Here is a 23359-nt window from a genome sequence, read left to right on the forward strand (position 1 = left end):
TATGATCATTATCAGTTTCAGCGCACATAAATGTAATATTTTAATGATTTAAGTACTTCGTGATTGTCATAAAATCTATCTATATTTAGATTCAAATGTACATATTATTCTTCTGTAATTATTTATCTGTAGAGCAGTTTTACAGGCTTTTGTCATATATCCTGACTCAAATAATGTGTTTCTAACAGCAAACACTCAGAATAAAGTGAGATGATCTGCTGATGACCCTGAATGGCTTGTTGAATGAGTGTTGATAGTCTGAGGCTCATCAATATTAAAGGGGTGGTTCGGGATTTTTGACATCGGACCTCATTTTTAAGTCAGCCTGGTTGTTATTCATCAGTGGAGACATTTTTTTTTTTTTTCAAGTCCTTATATTTGGATAGTTAGCCGATGCTAGGCTAGCGCGAGTCAATGGTATATGTTAGCCAGCCATTAAAAAAACTTTTACCCACTCCACAGTGCACCAAACGCAAAAAAAAAATAAAAAAAAATAAATAAAATTAGGTCCGATGTGAAAAATCCCAAACCACCCCTTTAACAGATCTGCTGAAAACACTCTTTATTTCATGACAATAGTTCCTGTTTTCACTTCATTTATTAGATCTCCTGAAATTCGTCATCAGTGAAGCTCCTCCCACTGCAATTCTCCAATAAATGCTTGAAAACAAGTGAAGACGAGCATCAGAGCATCAGGAAGAGCTGAAATCTGCAAAGACTGAGTTTATTAAAGAGGACAGAGAGAACATGAGTGGTCCAGAACCCTGCAGAATGAAACACACTGAAGATCCTGAAGAACAAAGAGGTTGGTGTTTATTCTTCATTCATGATGCTGAAGAACATTCATGATAGAAACATTAATATTTTGCGGCTATACAGTTTCCACTTATTGTGCCTCTAGTTCTTATTCCGCTCTTTTGTTTCACTACTAGTTGACAGAATATTTCTGGTGCAAGGTTGTTCACACACTTAAAAAGTAGTTTTAGAAATTAATAATTTACGAAATTGTCAAAACTCAAAACATTATGCTTCCTTAGAATTAGGCAATGGTGCCATCTTACAGGTTTCTGGTCCATTACTTTTAATGCCTGTTTATATAATGATCTAACGGGTGTAATTGTTGTTTGATTGGCCTGTCCACAAACAGTAATGCAATATGATACATGAGAAAATATCATAGAATGCATAAACTGCTGTGCTGCCTTAATGGGTAATATATTGTCTTCTTGACAGTTCTGCACAGTCTCTTTACATGACTATCAAACTTAAGATGAGAATCTAAAGTAACCCCTAGAAATTTAAATTCATGTACCTCATCTATCTCCTTCTCATCGATCTTTATTCTAAAATTTTCATTGACCTTTCTTTTTATTGAAAAGCACATAGAGACTGTCTTATCATAGTTCAGGGTCAGATGATTATTTCGGAGCCACTGTGATACACCATCCAGTTCTTTTGAAAGCATCTCAGCTGCAATCTGAGGGTTTTTTGCTGAGACATATATAATTGTGTCATCTGCATACATTTGGCATTTAACCCTTTTGCAACTGTCTGGAAGATCATTTATATATAAGCTAAAAAGTAAAGGGCCTAAAATTGAATTCCGATTCGACAAGTTTGAATCGATGACTGGGTGGAATTTATTTTAACACATTGCATATCATTCTAGATATGATCTAAACCAAGTTATTGCATCAAGTCCAGAAATACTGCTCCCACTACATTACCTTCATCTAATGACTGTTTTAGCATTTCAGTGAGGTAACAGTTTGCCAACTCTGTTGAGTACCGTGGTCTAAACCCAAATTGTTTGGCGTGTAGAAGATGATAAATTTCAATATAATCAACAAGTTGTTTGGCAACTGTTTTTTCAAGAACCTTTGAGAGTGCAGGTAAAATTGAAATCGGTCTATAATTCGAGACCTGGTCAGATGCTCCAGACTTAAAGACTGGAGTTATAATAGCCGTTTTCCATTGCTGAGGGAATCCGTTTGCTCTTATGGATACATTTACTACATGTGTAACTGGCATTAAGAGGAGAGAACTGTGCTTTTTTATAAAAGCTGTATCCAAGCCAAAGTTATCCTTGGCTTTAGATTGCCGTAACTGTCTAAAAACTTCAGTAGTTTCACTCTGGTCTACCTCTTTTATACAAAAAGATGTTGTTTGGTCTCTCAGGAAGTATTTTAATTGTACTGGTTGAAAACTGTCAGCCAATTCCTCAGCTGATTGGATAAAGACTCTATTAAATTGGTTTGCAATTTCAGTCCTTTCATTACTGACGATTCCATCTGTATTTTATTCCGCTATTAATTTTTGTTGTTTAGGCACTCGATTATTTGAAATTATGAAACGCTACAGAATGTTCTGGGTTTTCTTCAACAAATGGTCAGTAAAGGGAGGTTTGAGACATTTTTTATATTGATTGTCAACATCAGATCAAGCTAAATACTATTTTAACTGTTTTATTTTACATTTATATCTTGTTCCCAATTTGCAACAACGTTACCAGAATTTTAGTCATTTTCAATATAGATTACTAAATAGTTTTTTTTTAGGAATAATCAGTAAACACTAAGTTACTGGTGAAGTTGTATTTGTCAAATATCATACAAGTTATTCATAATTATAGATATTCTTCTTCTTATAATAACCTTGGTAACAGGGTTGATGAATGTGATCAACGTAGGGGTGTGCGATATTGACACAAATATATCTCAATATATCTAAATATCTAAAAATATATCTAAAAATATCAATAAATATATTCAATAAAGATATCTCAATATTTTGGGGGATTTTTCCGATAACGATAATCAGATTTGTAAAATATTGCACTCAGGAAAAAAAAAATGTATGTAAACTAGGGCTGCATCTAACGATTATTTTTGTTGTCGATTAATCTATTGATTATTTCTTCGATTAGTCGACTAATCTAACGGTTATTTTTTAGATTAATCTAATGATTATTTTTGGGATTATCTGATTTATCCATTGGCAAACTTTCCAATAAATAAGTACAACAATATATCAACTGTATTTTGAAGTGGGTAGTGCATCTGTATATTATTTTAACATGAAATCTATGAATGATGACAAAAAAATGTATTTCAGAAAGAGTATTTGTCATTTTATTATGAAATAATAACAGGAAGCATTTTAAACTTTATTTTTAACTTATGGTACTCTTTCATAAAATGTAAGATACAGATACATTCCTAAAAGCTGACATCTCAGTTCATCGCAATCTCAAAAATCTCTGTTATTATCAATGAAACAGGCTGCTCAATGAATCTTTCATAATATCTACACTTTGTTTGCTATAATCAGATGATTTGCCAGTATGCAGAATTCAGCACTGAACAAAAAGTCCATTTTGAGCGGCGAGGGGATTCTATCTTAAATGCATCTGATTGGCGTTCAAGAAATCAACACATATGTCTGTGATTGGCTACATTGTTCAACGGTGCAAACATGTTATAAATAGAAACTCTGGCCTGTAAATCATTTCTATTTTGTTTTAGTTGTTCTTGTTGCTTTTGTGCAACAGATGAATGATCATTTATTCATTTTTAGATGTTCAATTTATAGATAATTCTATTTTGCGGGAGTCCCACGAATCGAAAAAAGTTTTTTTTTTCTTTCTGTGATGCAAAGATAAATTTTAGCATAACAAGTATTATTATTAGGCCTATTATTATTATTATTATTATCAATGTTGAAATCAGCTGTGGTGCTTAATATTTTTTGGGAAACTATAATAGTTTTTTAAAGGATTCTTTGAACAGAAAGGTCATTCATATAGATTTTTTAAATAGATTTTTTTTTAACTTACCTAAACAATGTTAAAGTTTTACTGTCAATTTTTATAAATTTAATGCTTCCTTGCTGAATGAAAGTATTAATTTGTTTTGAAAAACTACTGACCCCAAACTTTTGAATGGAAGTTTGTTTCATTACTACATTTAGGCTACACTACATTTATTAATTTAGCATACACTTTATTGACTTAGAAATTAAGAAAATGGTGCAATTTATGTTATATGAATAAATATAATATTATGTTTCAATATGTGTAGGCTATGTCACGATATGTATCGTCAGGTTCTTATACCTCAAATTAAAACCCAGTGATGTCCGCAGATCTTATGGTAACAAAATAAAAACGAAACTAAGATTATTTCCTGTATCATAAAGAAAAAAAAAAAACATTTATTTTGTGTTACATGATCCTAATGGTGTTGCCTACCATACCTCTATGAACAGTGCTAATTCAGGTTAAGTAGCATATACACTGACAAGAGTCAAAAATAAATAAATTATAATAATAATGATGATGATGACGCATGCAAAACAGAGAGAAAAGACTACCATAATATAATAATTATTCATGATTTGCTACAATTACAGGATTTCTGGTGTGATAGCCTATATTGGTAGCCTGGCTAATGCGTGGTCTGGGAACCACATGTTCATTTTCTCATATTTGAGGCGTGGTTTACGAATGCCCAGAGCCGTATATTGGGCGCTACGAATGTCTATCAAATGCGCCTGTACGTATAGCTCATAGCCAATCGTTTCAGTTATACCAGATGACGTATGTAGAGCGACAGAAATTCGATGAGGAAGACGACGTTGGGTCAGAGATTTATGTGTACATGATGGCGTTCAGCTATCACTATCTAAGTCTGCACTGAAAGGTAACTCGTTATGTTGGATCCATAGATATAAACAAACTGCTTCAGTGTGTCGTATAGACATCGTCATCGTCTTGCTGCTCCCCGTTCTGTGATTGGTTCCCATTGTTGAGGGGAAAATCTCGTCCATGGTGAATAAAATCGCGCTGTCAGCAAGGCAGCATGGGGAAACCCAGGCTATTATATTGGGGATTTTGACCGTGATCCCATGCAATTAGCACAACATTAGAACTGCATCCCATGCAATTAGGCCAACTATACTATATTCCTATAACCATTTGCATTCGTGATTTTCACCGCTAATCCACTTAAATCATAACATTAATCGTGTAGGTCAATCACAGTCCCTCACAAAATGTCCCCACCTCTGGTGACACGCAGAGATCTGATATCTCATTGTTTGGGGTTACCATGGCTTCTCAGAACGTTGGAGTATCGGCGAGCCTGTCATGAGTTCCCTAATGAATATTCATGAGTCTTCCCCTATCACCCTGCAAAAAAAAAAATAGCCATCAGATCTATGTTCCTGCTCTGCACTCTGTTGCGTTGGGTCCCGCGGGAGTGCAGGTCTCTAGTCTACATGTGCATAAACAACTTTTAAAAACTGGCAAATGCACTGAAAGCTTCGTTGACAGATTTAACCCTTTGAGGTCGGCAAACGCGCCCGCGCGTTTTGCTGGATTTTCTTCACATTGTAGAACTATAAACTTAAATTACTCTGTCATTTATGGTCATACAGAAAAAAGAAATATAAAATAATCTGTGATATTTCTACTTTTGTATGTGTCCACTTACAATCAAATCAAAACATTGTGCTTTTGTAAAATAAAGAAAATAAACAGGGTGTGCGTTCTGCCTCTCCGTCGCGGTGAACTTTTTTTTTCTTGAGCACGTCTATAAACTGAAACAAAACTCAGCAAATACTTGTCACACATTTATGAGCCATATACCTTTATAAACATTTAAGTGTGTACTTTAAAATGATCGGATTCAAAGTAATTTGTATAAAACCAACAAGATGTCCAGCTTCTCAAAAGCTTCCTAATTATTTTTAATTCCTAACGCCCACGTGCTCAAAAGAGATTGACATGCAAATCTCCACATGGAACGCGAACGCGCTCATTCAAGTCTCTGCTTTTCGTCGAGTTTGAAAGATGCGCCGTGAGCTTACGTTGGATTTACATCAGAAGAAGAACGCGATTTGAAGACAAGATGTAAGGTAAGAAATTCTTACAAATTAGTTTATTGTTGCATAAATTTCACATTGCAGTTGAACTGTTTCTAGATATATGGGGAATATTATAATATTTAGACCCGTGTTTACTGTTACTGTGTTTGTGGATATCTGCTCAAACGTAGATATGTATATGGTAACCATAATGTTTTATATTTGAGCGCGATCGCGTTTGAATGTATCATATTTTGGATCGCGATTGCGTTTGAAAAGCACCAAACGGCTTCATGTTTTTACTATTATCTCATTTCATATCATCATAACAAATGGAAACATTTGAAGTAACATGATAATCAATATATTTTTCTCTAGCTTAGTTGTTACTGAAATATTTTGGAAGATTTATAGGCTGCTATAGGCTATTGTTATTATTATTTTATGCAGCACTGCGCATAGCCTATGCCTACAAGGCACAACACACCTGGTGTTCATTATATTATATATTGTTGGAAAAATTTGTGTCTGTGTGTGTGTATTCTGTGAATTTTAAAAAAAGCAATTTTAACCAGAAAAATCTAAAATGTATTCCCAAAATCGTGCAGGCCTATAGTTTCTCTTGATATCAGTATGTTCACTTTTTTTTTTTTTTCAGGGCCCAGATGCTGAGTCCTGCTGACTTCAACATTCACATGAGTCTCTGTACATGAACCTGGTAAAGTGAAAATCAAACACCTTGGAAATGAGAGGTATGTACAATGTTTTTAGGAATGGCACAAAGGTCTCTGTCTTTGGATCATTGGTTTCAATGGCCCTCATTTATCATTCTTGCGTAGAAACGGGCGTATATATTGGCGTAAGATTATGCTTACACTCCTCTCATCGCCTGATTTGTGAAGCTGTGCGTACCTTTGAAATCCAGGTGTACGCAATACCTGCCCTTGATAAATGCCGCGGCTGAAAACGATCGTCATTAGAATAACACGCCCCTATATATTCAAGTCTCCGCTCCCCCCACGCCCTCATTTTACGCCATGGACACAAGGAAGACAGCAAAGAAGAGAAACTTCTTTGAGAAAGAGAAAGCGAAACCAGGGAAGTGGAAAGAAACAAAATTGATTTCTAGATTTTTATTATTAATGAGGCTTATTGTTATTTAGAAGAAGAATGTCGTTATTATTATTATTTGTATTATTATTATTATTATTATTATTTAAAAGAAGAAGAATGTCATTTTTATTATTTTGTCAGTCTGAATAATTTGTTTGGTCATTGAAAGCCTTTCATTACTAAACCCAGTCCGTGCACATCTGCCGGGCCTAACCCTGGCCTAACCATCGTTTCAAAGAATAGTACAACGGCGAGCGCGTCGAGTATAAACGCCTCGTCCGTTTGGGGAGGTGCGCGCGCAGTCTGCGGAGACTCGCGCTGCGGAGCCAGGCGAAAGTATAAACAAGGCTTGAAACGTCAGGTAAAGCGCACAGGCTCGCAACTTAAGGAATACATATGCCTACAAATCAAATGCTTTGGTAAAATCATACAAATTAAACATTGAAGTCCATGTTGCACAAAAATAAACACTGAAGTTTATAATTACTATGTTGTTGTTTTTTTACAGTGGGTCATAATATATCATATCTTTTAGTTTGTCAGTGCGTTTTGTGGTGTTAGGAATTGTTTTTCTGCGCATTCCCGCACTCAAAACGTGCGTACACCACCTCCTGAGCTGGCGTAGGATTTGAGCGTGCCGTACGCCAACGTCCATATTGATAAATCTCAAAGTCACCGTGGTTTTGGGTGTACGCCAGGTGTACGCTGGAAATTTGGTGTACGCACTTTTGATAAATGAGGGCCAATGAGTGCTTTTTGTCATTTGTTGTGTATCTTTGGATTATGTTGTGTTGTAAATAAATCAAACAATCTAAAAGCCATTCTTTTTTAAATCTCCTCATTCTTTGTGCAAGGTTGCCCAGAATGACAGGGCCTGATAGCTCCTAATAGGGCCATTAGGGGAGGGTCTTTGTCTTTCTCAGGTGTGAAAAGCTTACATATTAATGAGCTCCCGCATAAAGCTTTGTTGCACAAAACACGTCGTAAAAATTTTAAATCAATATATTGTCTTCTCTGAATGAGCAGTCAGGGTGATTTTCACATAGTTTTGGAGCAAATATTCTAGGCTACGTCATACAATTTTCAAAAGTCTTCAGTATGGGTTTCATGGCCTTATTTCAGTGAGAATTTTTTTTTGTATTTTCACAAACCATGCATAAATGTCATTATCTCAAAACAACAAACTTTGACACACATGCTGCTGATATATTATTGTAGCAGAGTTTGTGCTGAATACAGTGTAATTAGACTTTAGCCATGAAAATGTCACAAGTAACAGAAATAAGCACAAATATCAGAGCATGTCAGAACACCTCCAGGGCCCAGAAAACAGCTCAGACCCCAGAGGGTTAAGTTGAAGTGAAATTAAAGTCCATTTTATTGTCACCGAATGGGGCATAGTTTGCATAGTAAACAAAGCACCTTTCTGTTCGGCCGTAGTTTAAAGTATTGCCGGAGTTTAAAGTATTCCCATACTTTGGATTAGAGCCCGACCGATATATCGGTCGATATTAGGCATTTTCCTAACTATCGGTATCGACATTTATAGCGGCCGATAAATTAATATTTAAAAAAATGCAGCGTGCAGTGATTTATGCAAGGATGGCGCTGCCAATAAAGCACCTAAAAGCTGTTACAAAGAACTGGCAAAAGTGGCAAAAAAATAACAGCCGCGTCCGGTGTAGACACAGTGTTAAAGCTCATTCTGCTACGTTACAACATCAAGCAATATTCCAATAATTTATGTAATTATAACACTTTATATAGGGCCATTTTGCATTAAAAGTAGCCAGATGGACACGCGAGACGCGACACGTTCAGAATTAATACACTTTTAGTAAACTACAGAACAACGCGAGCGGGAAGCAGCGCACCTCACGCGGGCAGAGAACGCGTCCGAGAACGGACACTGTTAGTGATAAAACGCACACACACAGGTCTGTTAAATTAAGCAATACTTTTAAGGTAGTCTAATATTTTTCTGACTAACAAAATTACTGACACAGTAAAGGGTAGATTTAAATAAAGAAAAACGAAATTTAAATAAAGAAAAACGAAATTTAAATAAAGAAAAAACGAAATTTTAATAAAGAAAAACGAAATTAAGTTAAATTAAAAAACGAGATTAATTTAGATTGATAATAACGGGTAAAAAGGCTAATACATTTTGTTTCTATTATTCTATTTTCCACAATGTCAAAGCAACACAGCTTAATCCAAAACACAAGCTCAGACATGCACTTCGTCCATACAAACTCCGCTGTTCTGCGCTCTTGCCAGAGAACACTCCCGTTGCAGGAACACTTGCGGTCGGTTCTATTTCTAGCATGCATGCGTTTTCCGCGTGGCTCGAGCCGCGCCTGAGAGACTCGTGTCTCACGCAGGCAGTGTGCAAACTCCAACCTGTTAACATGGGAGCCGAAATAAAAACGGCCATGCCACGCAGTCAGTGTGTCGCCGGCCTTATTCAAGCGTGAATGAGAACCGTTTCGCGGGGGATCCCAGATGTGAAAAAAATAAATAAATTAGAATGTCAAATTTTCAAATCAAATACCAACCCACCGAACGAATATTCGAATATTCGGGTCCAGCCCTATAGCCTAGTTTCACGTTTACTACATTTTGCTTACTACTTATTTAAAATAGTATAAAACTACTGTACATTATAAACGTTTTCATTATGATATTATTAATTTTACTTTACTAAAAAGATCTGAGTTCTTCCTCCACTGGTAGATATTAGAGAAATTAAGATTAAAAATAGAAGATAAGGTTTTGTCAGTGACACTTTTGATATATTTATTGATACAAGTTATGTTTTAAATAACGTGACTAAATTAAAAGACAAAGTCGTTAGTGAAGATTATGCAACAGTATTTAGAATATAATATAATATAAAATACAATGCAAACTAGTTTGGTTACAGCTCAAATTCTCATTCTATCATTCACCATGCCTCCATTACATATCTTTGTCACACAAGTGTTTAATCACCACATTTGAGTTATCATTGCAAAACGTTTATATATTTATTGTTTATACTGTGTATTCTATATACAGTACCCATCAAAAGTTTGTACACACCAATTGGAAAGTGTCCAAACTTACTGTACTATAATACACATAAATAATATTGCTACTGTATTATAATATACACATAAATAATATTGGCCGATATATCGGTATCTGGCTTTTTTTTATCGGTATCGGCATCGGCGCCCAAAAATCCATATCGGTCGGGCTCTACTTTGGATGATCATGGTCTGTCATTTTCAGCATGAGAGGGAGCAGAAGCTGCCATTACTCGATATTTAAACGTAAATAATGAATGACGCGTCGACGCATTTCATGTGTGTTGACGTATTTTCATAGTCCACGTAATCGATGACGTCGACGCGTTGTTGCGGCCCTAATGTAAAAAAATGATTCTACTGTAAACAAAGTCTACGATTTAAAGACTAAAAGGTAAAATAGGCTTTATAATATAAAAGTCACTAGAACGGAGGAAACAGGCTTTCAGCAGCTTGAACATTTTTTGCCATTAACTGCGTTTCTTTGGATCTACATGAGTTTCAAGGTGTGTGATAAAAACACCAGCCTGTCCACAGCATCTGGCTTGAGAGCTGCACGGTGACATGTTACAAATGAAGTCATTTATATAGCGCTTTTAACAATGTATATAAACGTAGAATTTAAGGTAAGATTGTTTTGGCTTTATAGCGGTTCTTTAATAAAGTTATTTTCCAGCTAAAGTTAGTTTTGATTGATTCGTTTCCGTCGCACCGATCATTTGTTATTAAATTAGGGGCCGCTAAGACGACACCATTCTCTCTACACAGACTTTAAACGCAAACCTGTGAGAAACGCTGATGGCGTTCACATGCGCATTAAGAACTGGTTCTATAGTTATGTGCGTTTGAATATATGTGCACAGGTTTGTAATTCCCTACAAACCAATCCTAAACAAAGTACTGGTCTTTCCTTTATTTTTTCCTTTATTTTATTTTGTCACTTCGGGGTAGGTACGCAAAACGAATTTTCCCAACAACGCTTTATCTGTAGAGTGGTAACGAGATCCTCCATAGGGAGAGACTAGTTGGCACTTCAGCACTGCGTTGTCATCGGGTCAAAACCATTCAAATTACTCCTAAAAAAGACAACATGCGCTTTTCGGCAATATACGGCTTTATTGCGGTTATTGTCATGCTTTCCGTCAGTAAATGACAGCTGCTTTCTGGCAGAGCAGGAAGGAAGGATTTGCACAGAGAGATACAAAGCGCGACCGGTTTGAGGGTTTCTGATTGCATAAAATAATAAAAGAAATGAACAAGTTCATGGCGAATGAAGTGGTAATGAATGAAATTAAAATTTACATTTTTTTCTTTCATGTCAGATCCGATGGAAGAGAGCGAGGAGAGTGAAGAACTGAGTGAAGTGAAGGAGGAGTGTGAAGAACTGGGTGAAGTGGAGGAGGAGAGTGAAGAATTGAGTGAAGTGAAGGAGGAGAGTGAAGAACTGAGTGAAGTGAAGGAGGAGAGTGAAGAACTGAGTGAAGTGAAGGAGCAACATCATGTCCAACCTGGAGGAAAACCTTTGAGTCGCTCAAAGACTAAAAAGAAATTTTTAAAGAAAAGAAGAGCCAAGAAATCTTTCACCTGCACTCAGTGTGGAAACAGTTTCACAAGCAAATGTAGTCTTGAGCGTCACATGAGGATCCACACAGGAGAGAAGCCGTTCACATGTGATCAGTGTGGAAAGAGATTCTTATGCAAAGGTAATCTTAAGAGTCACATGAGGATCCACACCGGAGAGAAGCCGTTCTCATGTGATCAATGCAGCAAAACATTTCTTGGGTCATCAGACCTGAAGAGACACCTGACAGTTCATACGAAGGAGAAGCCGCATTCATGTTCTGTGTGTGGAAAGAGTTTTTCACTGTTGCCTAATTTACACACACATCAGAAAACACATACTGGTGTGAGAGAGTACATGTGCTTTGAGTGTGAGAAGACTTTTACTACAGCAAACTGTTTAAAACTGCACCAGAGAATTCACACTGGAGAAAAACCTTACAAGTGTTCACACTGTGACAAGAGATTCAAACAGTCAGCAAATCTAAGATCACATGAGATGATCCACACTGGAGAGAAGCCACATGTATGCCATCAATGTGGAAACAATTTCACATTCAAACATACTCTTGATGTTCACATGACAGTTCACACTGGAGAAAAGCCGTTTAAGTGTGATCAATGTGGCAAAACATTTCTTAGGTCATCAGACCTGAAGAGACACCTGAGAGTTCACACTGGAGAGAAGCCACATTCATGTTCTGTGTGTGGAAAGAGTTTTTCACTGTTGCAATATTTACATAGACATGAGAAAACTCACACTGGTGTGAGAGAGTACATGTGCTTTGAGTGTGAGAAGACTTTTACTACAGCGGACGGTTTAAAACTGCACCAGAGAATTCACACTGGAGAAAAACCTTACAAGTGTTCACACTGTGACAAGAGATTCAGTCAGTCATCAAATTTGAGATCACATGAGTGGATCCACACTGGAGAGAAGCCGCACACGTGTGATCAGTGCGAAAAGAGTTTCTCTTTTAAAAGTGACCTGAAGCTACACCTGAAGATCCATACAGTGGAGAAACCACATCAACACAGTCTGAGATCACAGTAGCTCATCTTTATGTGCTGAGAAACATGTTTTTTCTAAGTTAGTTTCCCAACAGCCACGATGAGGAACAGGACATTTTCACATTAACACGAATGTTCGGCACCAAATTCACATGAGATTTGTCTGTTCAGACCAATGCAAAAAAAGTCAGTAAATGCTGTGTCAATCTCTGACAGTAGGTGGCGCTCATGGAAAAACAACAGCGCTGCGCAACTTTCTGGCCATTTCTCAATATGCGTTCTTGTCTGTACTTGTGTTCTTGTGGACTTGTGAAACGTCTTCAGTCGCTGCCCAAGTACTGTCCCAATACACAAGTTTGCATTTTGGCAAGAACGGTTAAAAAACCCGGAAGTGTTCTTGACACGCCCATTTTACCGAGGATGCATCGGTTGGTAACTTGTGTGAACTTGATGGCAGGAATATCCCAGCATTAATTTCGGCATTCGAGGAAAGGGAGGCAGGTGTTTTTCTATAATTTCCTACGCTATTTCATCACTAAATTTACTTCTGAGAACATTTGATGCGAGAAATCGACTGTGTGGATTTCAAATATTGGCATTTTCATGAAAATTTATGGCGAATCGAAAATGTGCTCAAACGTTTTTGGAAGTGAGAATCTCCATAAGCGTTGCTTTATTGTTATGAATATACATTACATTGTAGTGTACAGTTGTAGAGTAATCCCTTGAGCTGAGGGTAGGCTTGGGCGATAAAGCCTGGCTGTTAGCGTCAATAATTCTCGTTATGTTTGAGTACTGCAGACGCAGTCTGTGCGGGGGTATTATTGCACAATACCAGCAAGAACACATCGTCTCAAACTGTCAGCAGCGTTCTGTGTGCTCGTCACCTTGTGAGTTCATTCTTCCAAGAACAACTAGCAAGAGCGTTCTCCCCAAGAACATAAGTCCGTTCTTTGCAGGGCTCCAGACTAACTTTTCCACTGGTTGCACTGGTGCTACCAACTTTCTCAGTTGGTCGCACCAGCACATGATTTGGTCGCACCAAATTGTTTGTTTTTTTTACAACATGGAATAAATCAATGCATGCTGATGAATAGTTGTCCTAATCTGCGTACCCTAGTTTTACACTGATGTAAAAAGACTGACAGTGACACAATACCTCATGTTGGCAAAATGTTTTAATCTTTTAAATGAAAACCATTAAAAATAACTATCAAAAAAACACAACGTATGTTTTTTAATGTTTGATTGTATTTTATTTAGTACTGTCAATCGATTAAAACAATTAACTAGCCTATTCACGATTAATCACACTTAACATTAAAGTTTTTAATATATTTTTATATTGTAATAATTACACATTTAATCTCCAAATTAATGTAGAAACAACATAAAGTATATTTTAAATATTTGATCTATTAGGTAGGAAATATACATAAATTGAATAAAGTTATCAAACACCTCTCAGTATTCACTGTAATTTTCTCTGACTTTTTTCTTTGATTTGATTTTTTTACATTAATGTATCACAGAAGCGGGTTTATTAGGCTGCTGTCGCTTTAAGATCTGATGCATACAATGGGGATCTGGATCTGACAAGCATGCATCCGATGTTGTCACAACTCTTTGCGTTCATTTAACACTTTTTTAACTAATTTAATACTGTGCTTACAAGGATACTCGACAAAGTGAACATTTTGGCATACTTTTGTGTGTTTTTGCCCGTTCAAGCGTGAAAGAGAACTCGATGCAGCTGCGCGCTGTCTGAAGCGGCATTCTGTGCGCATGAGTCCTGTGTGTGTGTGTGTGTTGTGTGTATCACACAGAGAGGAGATTTACAGACAGCGCGCCGCCAGTACAGATTTAAGTTCTTATTTTTGCGTTTTATCGCGCTTGAATTGTTTCTTAGCACTTGAATGAATGATAGCGTGATAAAATACTATAGAGCAGCCAATGGATGAAAGAAAAAATCTGATGCTGCATTATTGCGTTAAATATTTTAAACGCGTTTAACTGAAAAAATTAATCGCATGCGTTAACGTGTTAATTTTGACAGCCCTAATTTTTGTATAATCAAACATAATAAACATAATATGTATTTGTCATATTCATTTGCTCACTTGGTTCCTCCCTGTCCGCACCTGTGCTCTCGAGAGCTCTCGTCATCAGTTGTGTCTGAGGATGCTGGCGCGTTGGCTTGTAATTCCTGAATTTCTGTACGTTCGTTAATAAATAAACTGCAAGTGTCTTGCGCAAGAACATTGTAGCCGGAGCTACTTCTTTCCGTTAATGTCTATGGCGAGTCACGCAGGCACTGAGCTCCGCAGCCGGGATAAAATAGTCAGAATATAAACACTTATTATAGGCGTACCGTAGTGATTTTGAACATAAGTTATGCTGTAACAGTTCCACTATTACAGAATGTAATTTTCCTCCCGGCCACTTGGGTCACTGGGGAGGAAGTTGTCGCTAGGACATGGTTTATCTAAGGTGAGGGAGAAAAGAAGGGAGGGAAGTTAACAGGTGGAGGGGGGAAGAGTGTAATTTGCTATGTGAGAGGGTATCCCATTACTTACCTGTCTTCAAAGTTAAGTGAATGTATTTATGCTTAACTGGTGATGTTTTGACATATTGCTAAACGGTGAATGAGTAGTGATATGCTCTTTGTTTGGAGTCTGTAGAAAACGTCTGCAGGAAGAAGTAATGTGGATACATAAATGACTGAAAGGACTGTGGGCGAAAGGAGATACTGATTTTTTTCCTTGCATCATTGTGGATTGGATTTTGTTGCTTGGACTCGGACTTCTATCACGATTTCTTTCAGAGACTTGGACCACATCTTTCAGGCCCCTTTGGACTCTTATCAGATAAGTTGTGTTTCAATGTGATTGTCTAAGTGATGGTATCCAGGGAACTGAGGGTATTTGAACAAATGGGAAATACTTGAATACCACTATTGTGTCCATCTGAGATTGAAACAAGCGGTTTATGATTGTCAAGGTACAGTTTATTTTGTTTTCTTTTGGGGTTTTGTTTTCAATCTTTTGTTGATTCATGTTGATTTTGGGGAGTTGTCATTTTCACTGTGCTATAAAGCAATATAAATTAAGTCAGATGGTTCATTCACTCTGAAGATTCTGGTGTGATTTTAACAGACATTTTCCATAGGTAGAACCCTTTTTTCTGTGTAGCCCTTTACCTGAGTATAGAGCAGGGCTCCAGACTAACTTTTTTTATTAGGAGCGCTGTAGCCCCTGACTTAAAATTTTAGGAGCGCAAGCAGAAAATTTAGGGGCACACCTTCACATTTTCCCCCTAAATAACTATTACAGACAAATGCTTTGATAATAAATAGATTAAGCGTACAGAAATTATGGTGCAGTTTTATTTTAAGATCACAGGGCTCCAGACTAACATCTGAGGGCCGCGGCTCTAAGTTCTACAGAAAGTATTTGGTAGCACTGTGGGATGACAAAGCACTGAGCTAAATTTGAGGTGTATAGATAAAGTTAAATTTAATTATTATCCTTCATAATGTCTTAATATTATTTCAAAAGCAAAATGAGTGAAAAAATAGATATTAGGGAGTGAAAATAGCCAATAAGCACCTTCAGCAGCTGTTTACAATGGTAATTTAGTCTTCTTTTTTAAAAAAAATAAGTGTGAGTTTTCCTACTTCTTGAAACTTTCAGTTTTATAAATAGAGACAATCTTTAAAGGATGAACAAAAATGTTTTGGTCGACACATTACAAACAATTTTTTTAATAGGATATAGTTTTGAAGTGCTGTAAAAAGATGTGTAGGCTACTTTCATAACCACAGTATACCATAGTTATAGTTATGCCTGGTTCAGAATACGCAATTTTTTTGTCTGTTACTATAGTCAATGTATCAGATTACACGATTTCGACTCCTAAAAATTTTGTCATGTCCTGGACAAGAAACATTGTCAGACTACACATTGCTTTACGACCAGTCATCTGGAGCCGTCTCACACACATATTCACTCGCACATGTACACACGCACTCACACATACACGCACATAGACTAACGCACGCACGCACGCACACACTCACTCACTCACTCACTCACTCGCGCACACACTCTCTCACTCTCTCTCGCTCGCTCGCTCACTCACTCGCGCGCGGGTGCGCACACACACACACTCATTCACTCGCGCGCACACACACACTCATTCACTCGGAAACCTTCATGGAGGAGGAGGACCGTTAAAAAATTAAACATGCTAGTCTTCTTGTCGTGATGTCGTAAACAAAGCATCGCAGACGCGACGTCGGTTGTCGCCCACTATGAACGAGATGAAATTTACTGGTCGCACATGTGCGACTGGATGTAAAATTTAGTCGCACACTCTCAAATTTTGGTCACAAAATGCGACCATTTGGTCGCAGTCTGGAGCCCTGTAGAGTGAAGGTGGTTACAATGCAACGGCGTTCTGTTGCGCATGCGTGAATTTAACTGATTAGTACATGACCATGCACTCGCACAAATGCGACCACATAAAATTTTAACTCGCACATTCTCAAAAAATGGTCGCATATGCGACCATTTTGGTCGCAGTCTGGAACCCTGCTTTGCATTCTTGGTTTTGAGAAACAAGGTCTGTTTCTGACTCCCGCTTGTCATACTTGCTACACACTGCAATTTTTGGCATTTCTATAAGATTATAAATCACACTGTACGATATGTATCTAACAAACTTGATGCAATTCTTATGATGTAACGAGTACATTAGGATTTATGGGAAGTGTTCCCAGTTCCGGCTGACCTAATCTATGCAGCCTAACATTGAATTATTGAAGTCTATAATGTGTTATGTGTATGCTAGGTCAAAAAGATGTGTCTTTAATCTAGCTTTGAACTGACAGAGTGTGTCTGCATCCCGGACAATGGTAGGAAGACTGTTCCAAAGTTTTGGTGCTAAATAGGAAAAGGATCTACTGCCAGCAGTCGATTTTGATATTCTAGGTATTATCAGCTGGCCGGAATTTTGAGATCGCAATAGACGTGAAGGACTATAAGGCGTTAAGAGCTCGCTCAAGTACTGCGGAGCTAAACCATTTAGTGCTTTTCAAGTAATCAGCAATATGTTAAAATTTATACAATGTTTAATAGGGAGCCAATGCAGTGTTGACAGAACAGGGCTAATATGGTCATACTTCCTGGTTCGGGTAAGAACTCGAGCTGCTGCGTTTTGGACCAGCTGTAGTTTGTTTATTAAGCGTGCAGGGCAACCACCCAGTAGAGCATTACAATAATCTAGCCTTGAGGTCATGAACGCATTAACTAATTGTTCTGCATTTGTCAATGAGAGCATATGGCGTAATTTAGATATATTTTTAAGATGGAAAAATGTGGTTTTACAGATACTAGACACGTGACTTTCAAATGAAAGATTGTTACAATATTTCCTCCTGTGCTGAAAGCCCTCTCAGAAGGGCTGCTTGAGGCAGGGATGCATAGGTACTTTTTTGCTAGTTTCCCAAGTCTTGGAAAATTTATTTCTTGTGTTTACGTCACTGTCCACCTCTGGTATCATTAACCCCCTGGGGTCGGCGGTATCGACTGGTAGTCAACTCAAAATACTCTGTTGACTTTGATCTTTGAAGTTTCATACATCAATCGATCCTGTTAAGTGTGTATTTTTGTGTGTATACTCACAATAAAAACAAAGTGTTGTGCTTTTTGCCAAATAAAGAAAAATAAACATGATGCGAGTTCTGCTTTCTCTCTGTCAGTGAATTCCATTCTGAAACGCTTCCGAAAATGAACCATAACTCAGCGAATACTCAGTCAAACAGGCATACAGACACACAGGCATGAAGCTTGAATTCTCTTCTTTTAAATGAAGTAATTTATATAAAAAAATATATATATTCTCAGTTTATGTAATATGTATGAAGAGAGAGAGATGTCAGTCGTTCTCATCTCATTAAGTTTTAATGTGACCCCACCCACGGAGAGCGTGCGCTATTCAAACACGCATGATCTGAGGCAAACCTGTGAAACGCCCACATCAGCTGGATAACACACACCGCGAGTTCACTTTCAGACTCATGTACTTTACGACGCTGTGAGGAATAATACTATCTTAATAATAATCCTGGAAAATCTACCTCAGAAGTGCTGGAAGTTTCATTTCGAGGAGCAACGTATCCAGCTGAGGAATAGGTCAGTTAGTGTACATGCAAAAAGACTGTTTAAATATGAATCGCGTTTCTGTGTGTGAATGAATGAATGCACAGATGTGCGCTGTTGTGTAGCTACTACAGCTGGCACAAATACTGTTTAAAAATGAATCTCGTTTTTGTGTGTGAATAAATGAACAGCTTTTACCAAACTCTATTGCTATACTGAAATGAGTAAAAATCGACTACAAAAATCGGATAGATTATAAAGTTTTTACTGTAAAATACTGCCACATCAAATAAGCTTATAATGTTGCCAATTTCTGCTCATATGTTTATTGTTTCTTTATATATATATTATGTTTTGTCAGAAATAAAGTAATCAACTAAGATGTTGTTATAGTGTTTGTTCCAATGTAGGCTATATTCAAACTAATGAATCCTAACTTTGAAATACGTATGATAAAATGTATACTTTAGTTTTTACAAAGAAAGATTACACTGGAAATATTGTTAATTTTAATTGTTGTTGTAATTGTATAAACTTTTTAATAAAATAGCCAAAAAAAATATATATATACAAGGATAGATGTAAACAAAATCTTAAAAGGTCAATATAAGCCTTCTCTTTAAATTATTTTTATTGTGTTTTATTAGTGACACATTTGGGTAGAGAATATATTCCAAAACTTTCTGAAAATACAGTATGAGAACAATTAACTGTACAATTACTAGAAATGTTTACCTTGGTTATTATACAATTTGCAAGCACACTTTGTGAAAAAAACAACAACTGTGTTTCCAACTGTGAACCAATGTTATATGTATATATATATATATATATATATATATATATATTGCTCTTGCATTCTTTCTTGTGGCTCAGTGACACACCTGAATTAATGGCTCATTATGTATACATTGTCTCCTCAGGTGTGAATCACTCAATATTCATGATGGTGTTGGATCGTTGACGCATATTGCCTTTCCAAACAAAAAGTGTCTTACAAAATTTAAATCAATGTATTGTTTTATGTGAATGATTAGGCAGGATGATTTTCACATCATTTTGAAGAAAAAACTCTAGGCGACAAAATGCATTATTCAGAAGTCCTGTTGACACATATTTAGTATGTGTGTTTGTGGCCTTATTTCAGAAACTTTCATTTTTAGTTTTTTTAATAACCATGCATAAACATTATTCTCTCAAAAATACAAACATGTACATGCATGTTTCTCACATATTATGGTAGCCCTGTTTGTGCTAAATAGTGTAATTACACCTTTGCCATTAATATGTTTATAAGCAACTGAAAAAATAACAAATGTCAGGGCATGTCAAAACATCTCAAGGACCCCAAAAACACCTCAGACCCCAGAGGGTTAAGTAGCTTTGGATCACCTTTTCTATAGCATTGTGCAGAGACACGCCTCTGAGTCCTCTTTTGAGCCAAAATACTGTTTTGTCTTGTTTGCTGGCTCAGTGGCGTCACCTGCTTCAGGTCCCGCTGTTGTAGCCTGAGCAGAAGCTGTTGATGGGCCCGGCTTCCTCTGTCACCTTAGCTGTGAGTTCTGCAGTCACTGCTGTCCCAGTGCTTTTGATCCTGTCATCGTTGTTATAGCGGTTTTTGAACCGTGGGTCAAGTGTGGATGGCAAACTCACCAACTCTTGGTGTTCAGGTACTCCAAAATGGTTTGTTTGATTTTTTTGATTTTATTTTTTTTGGTTAGCTCTGTGTCATCAGACTTCACCGTCAGAACTTCAGTGTTGAACAAGGACAAGACAGGTTTTAAGTAAGAAACTGTTACTCACCTGACAGAGCGTCTGTAAATTCTAGCAGAGGACCAAGTGCTTTGCTTACCGCCTACAGCACCTCAACATCTCGCCATGTTGGCACAAGGTGCCTGTGCTTTTTGTCTGCAGTTAAAACACGACGAATGGCCTTTTCCTGCTCAAGAAACCTCTCAATCATGCACTGTCTTGAGTGAGCCCCATCTTGTTGGTGACTCTGTGATCAGTTTGTGTTGAGGAAGCTTCAGCTGCTCTTGTGCATCAGCAAGAGCCTTTTTCTTTTTTCCAGCTGCTGGAAATTTTCTTGCAAACTCCAATGGCTCTGTCTATTCTAGGGTCCTGCATGCTCCTCTCTGGAAAACATTTAAAATAAAACACAAGATAGACTTAAAACATTTTGAGTCCATTGAACATTCAAATTGTGAAGGTATGAATGACTTCTGTTTTACGTAAATTTAATTTCACAGAAGCACCAAAATTGCTTACCAATGGCAATATGAAGCCTGTGGCCAAAACAAGGAAGCCGCTGCCAGTTGTTAATCTGTAGTGCACTGACAACGTTAGCCCCGCTGTCTGTTGTCATGCAAACCATGCAATCTTCGGGCAAAAACCATGATGATGCCAGCGCATCTTTTAGACCTTGAGCAATTATGTCGCCTGTGTGGTCATCTGGAAAGTAAGATGTCTGCAGACAGTAGCTTTGGAGTTGTCAAGTTTCATCAATGAAATGTGCTGTCAGGGAGAGGTATGGCTGTGACGTTCTGCTTGTCCACAAATCAGTGGTTGTGGCAAAATGTAAAACCTTCTGCACTTCATGCACAAGAGTCTGGCGACATGATTCATACAATTTAGGCGGCGCTGTTTCATTAAAGTATTTTCGTCCAGGCAGTTATTTTAAAATTTTTAAGCTTTTAAACAGCTTTTAAAGACGTTAGACCCAAGATACACACTGTATCTTGGGTCTAACGTCTTTAAAAGCGGCTTAAAACCGTCTCTCTCAACCGCACCATGAATTGGCACCATGTCTCTGGCAATGTAATTGGTGGCAGCGTTTGTTATATCTTGCCATGGTCACCGTGATTTTGCCAAGTAAGACATGTTCCTGGATCAACATATTTTGTTGATCCTGGAATTAGAGGTCTTCACGGGTCCAAAAATTCGTGCCCGAACCCGAAAGAGACCCGTAATGTGCTACAACGAACCGACCCGGACCCGTCTATTATTTCAAAAGCTGGACCCGGACCCGTGCAGATCCGAGAAATGCCTAACCGGACCCGACCCGGACCCGTCTATTATTTCAAAGCTGGACCCGAAACTGCTGGGAAGACACAGACCCGACTGGACCCAGATGGTCACATATTCCACCTTAAACTGCTATTACAAGTCAATAAACCTGTTGCAAAAAATACAACTTTTTGTCTTAATTTAAGGAGCCGAACATTACCTGACTGAACATTACCTAACTGGCTGTGATCATGCATTACAATCCTCCGACAAGAAAGTTATTCATGTTATTCCTCTCGTTATTCCAAGTCCAAGCTTAAAGGGTTACTTCAGGATTTAGCATTAAGCTTTGTATTAGTAGAAAACCTGTAGTATTTTCGAATTACCATGCTTTCCATCCTCATATCCCCCTTAGACAAGAGATTTATGTATTTTTTGTCTGGAAAAAATCCTCCGATGACGCAAATATCGTCATTTTGCGTCATCGGAGGATTTTCTGGACAGAGGCTAAAGACTACAGCCAGTAGATGGCGTTGTTCCGCATGTTTTCAGCCCGCCCATACAGGGTGGGATCTCACTCACAGAATGTACACAGTGTCAGCCGTCTTTCTTTGGAAGCTAAGCTAGCAGGCTCTTGTTCTGTGGAGAAAGCTGAATAGTAGGAGAAAGCTGAGTAAGTAACCATCCTCCTTTCCCCGGACTTGTCCGGCGGGCGAGATCGTTCAAAATGTACGGGATTCAGCTTTTGCTTTCTGCGGTCGCCATTCATTGTTTAACGTTACATGCACACCTTTCAATCTAACTGAATTCATTCCGATTGGTGAATTTGAATGTAGTGTTTACATGAACGCTAAACAAGTGATCGGTTGATGTGCGTTTTACCATTGTTAAGAAAAATTCCCGCTCCTCCGTGAGAGATGCGAGACCCGGCGCGTCTCAGAAATCATTGCACCGGCCTCGCGCTGTTCTCCCGCGGCCGTCAGCCTTGTCCTGCTCGCCACTGTAAACATGAATGAATGGCGACTGTAGAACGCAAAAGCCGAATCCCGGACATTTTGGACGATCTCTAATCCCTCGCAAACTCATCACGTAGGCTAGCTATTGTTGTTGCTAGCCTACGCACTCTTACCGGTAGGCGTGGCCTCCTAAGGCAGCGAAGCAAGTGCATTCTGGGAGTTGTTGTCTTTCATCCACATAAGCCAAAAATACATTTTCTGGCTTTTCTCAGTCTAGAAAGCTCCAAATTCAAAAATTTCTTCACATTTCTTCTACTTAAATGACCTATTTTAAATACACATTCATCTTCCCAGAGGTGAAGTATCCCTTTAATCCACTCATTACTTCAGCTTCAAAAGTCCACTTGATGTCACGGTGACGGATGACAAATGCAACTTTGCACATGTAACTTACATTCTGACTCGAGTTAACTCGCATAATAACTTTGACTGTTTGCCCTTTTGAACTATAATAACGATTGCTCGTTCAGTGCCATGACCGCTGACGTTATTTATTTGCTATCATCTCCGTGCTCTCTGCTCTGCATCGAGTCTGAATCTGACCACTAAAACTTTA

General features: G+C 37.8%; 2 protein-coding genes across 2 annotated transcripts in view; both read left to right on the forward strand.

The window, feature by feature from the left end:
* Positions 1-603: 603 nt before the first annotated feature.
* Positions 604-23359, forward strand: part of LOC307155972 (uncharacterized protein) — a 29215-nt gene continuing 6459 nt past the window's right edge. The window contains exon 1 of the mRNA XM_079867075.1: positions 604-805. Coding sequence (XP_079723201.1) covers positions 748-805 — 58 coding nt within the window. The 5' untranslated portion in view covers positions 604-747. The remainder of the gene's footprint in view (positions 806-23359) is intronic.
* LOC307155885 (uncharacterized protein) overlaps positions 6522-23359 on the forward strand; it is a 468056-nt gene continuing 451218 nt past the window's right edge. The window contains exons 1-2 of the mRNA XM_079866876.1: positions 6522-6617; positions 11372-12659. Of these exons, the coding sequence (XP_079723002.1) occupies positions 6611-6617; positions 11372-12659 (1295 nt within the window). The 5' untranslated portion in view covers positions 6522-6610. The remainder of the gene's footprint in view (positions 6618-11371; positions 12660-23359) is intronic.

This window comes from Squalius cephalus (genome assembly GCF_949319135.1).
Source record: "Squalius cephalus genome assembly, chromosome: 1".
Lineage (NCBI taxonomy): Eukaryota > Metazoa > Chordata > Actinopteri > Cypriniformes > Leuciscidae > Squalius > Squalius cephalus.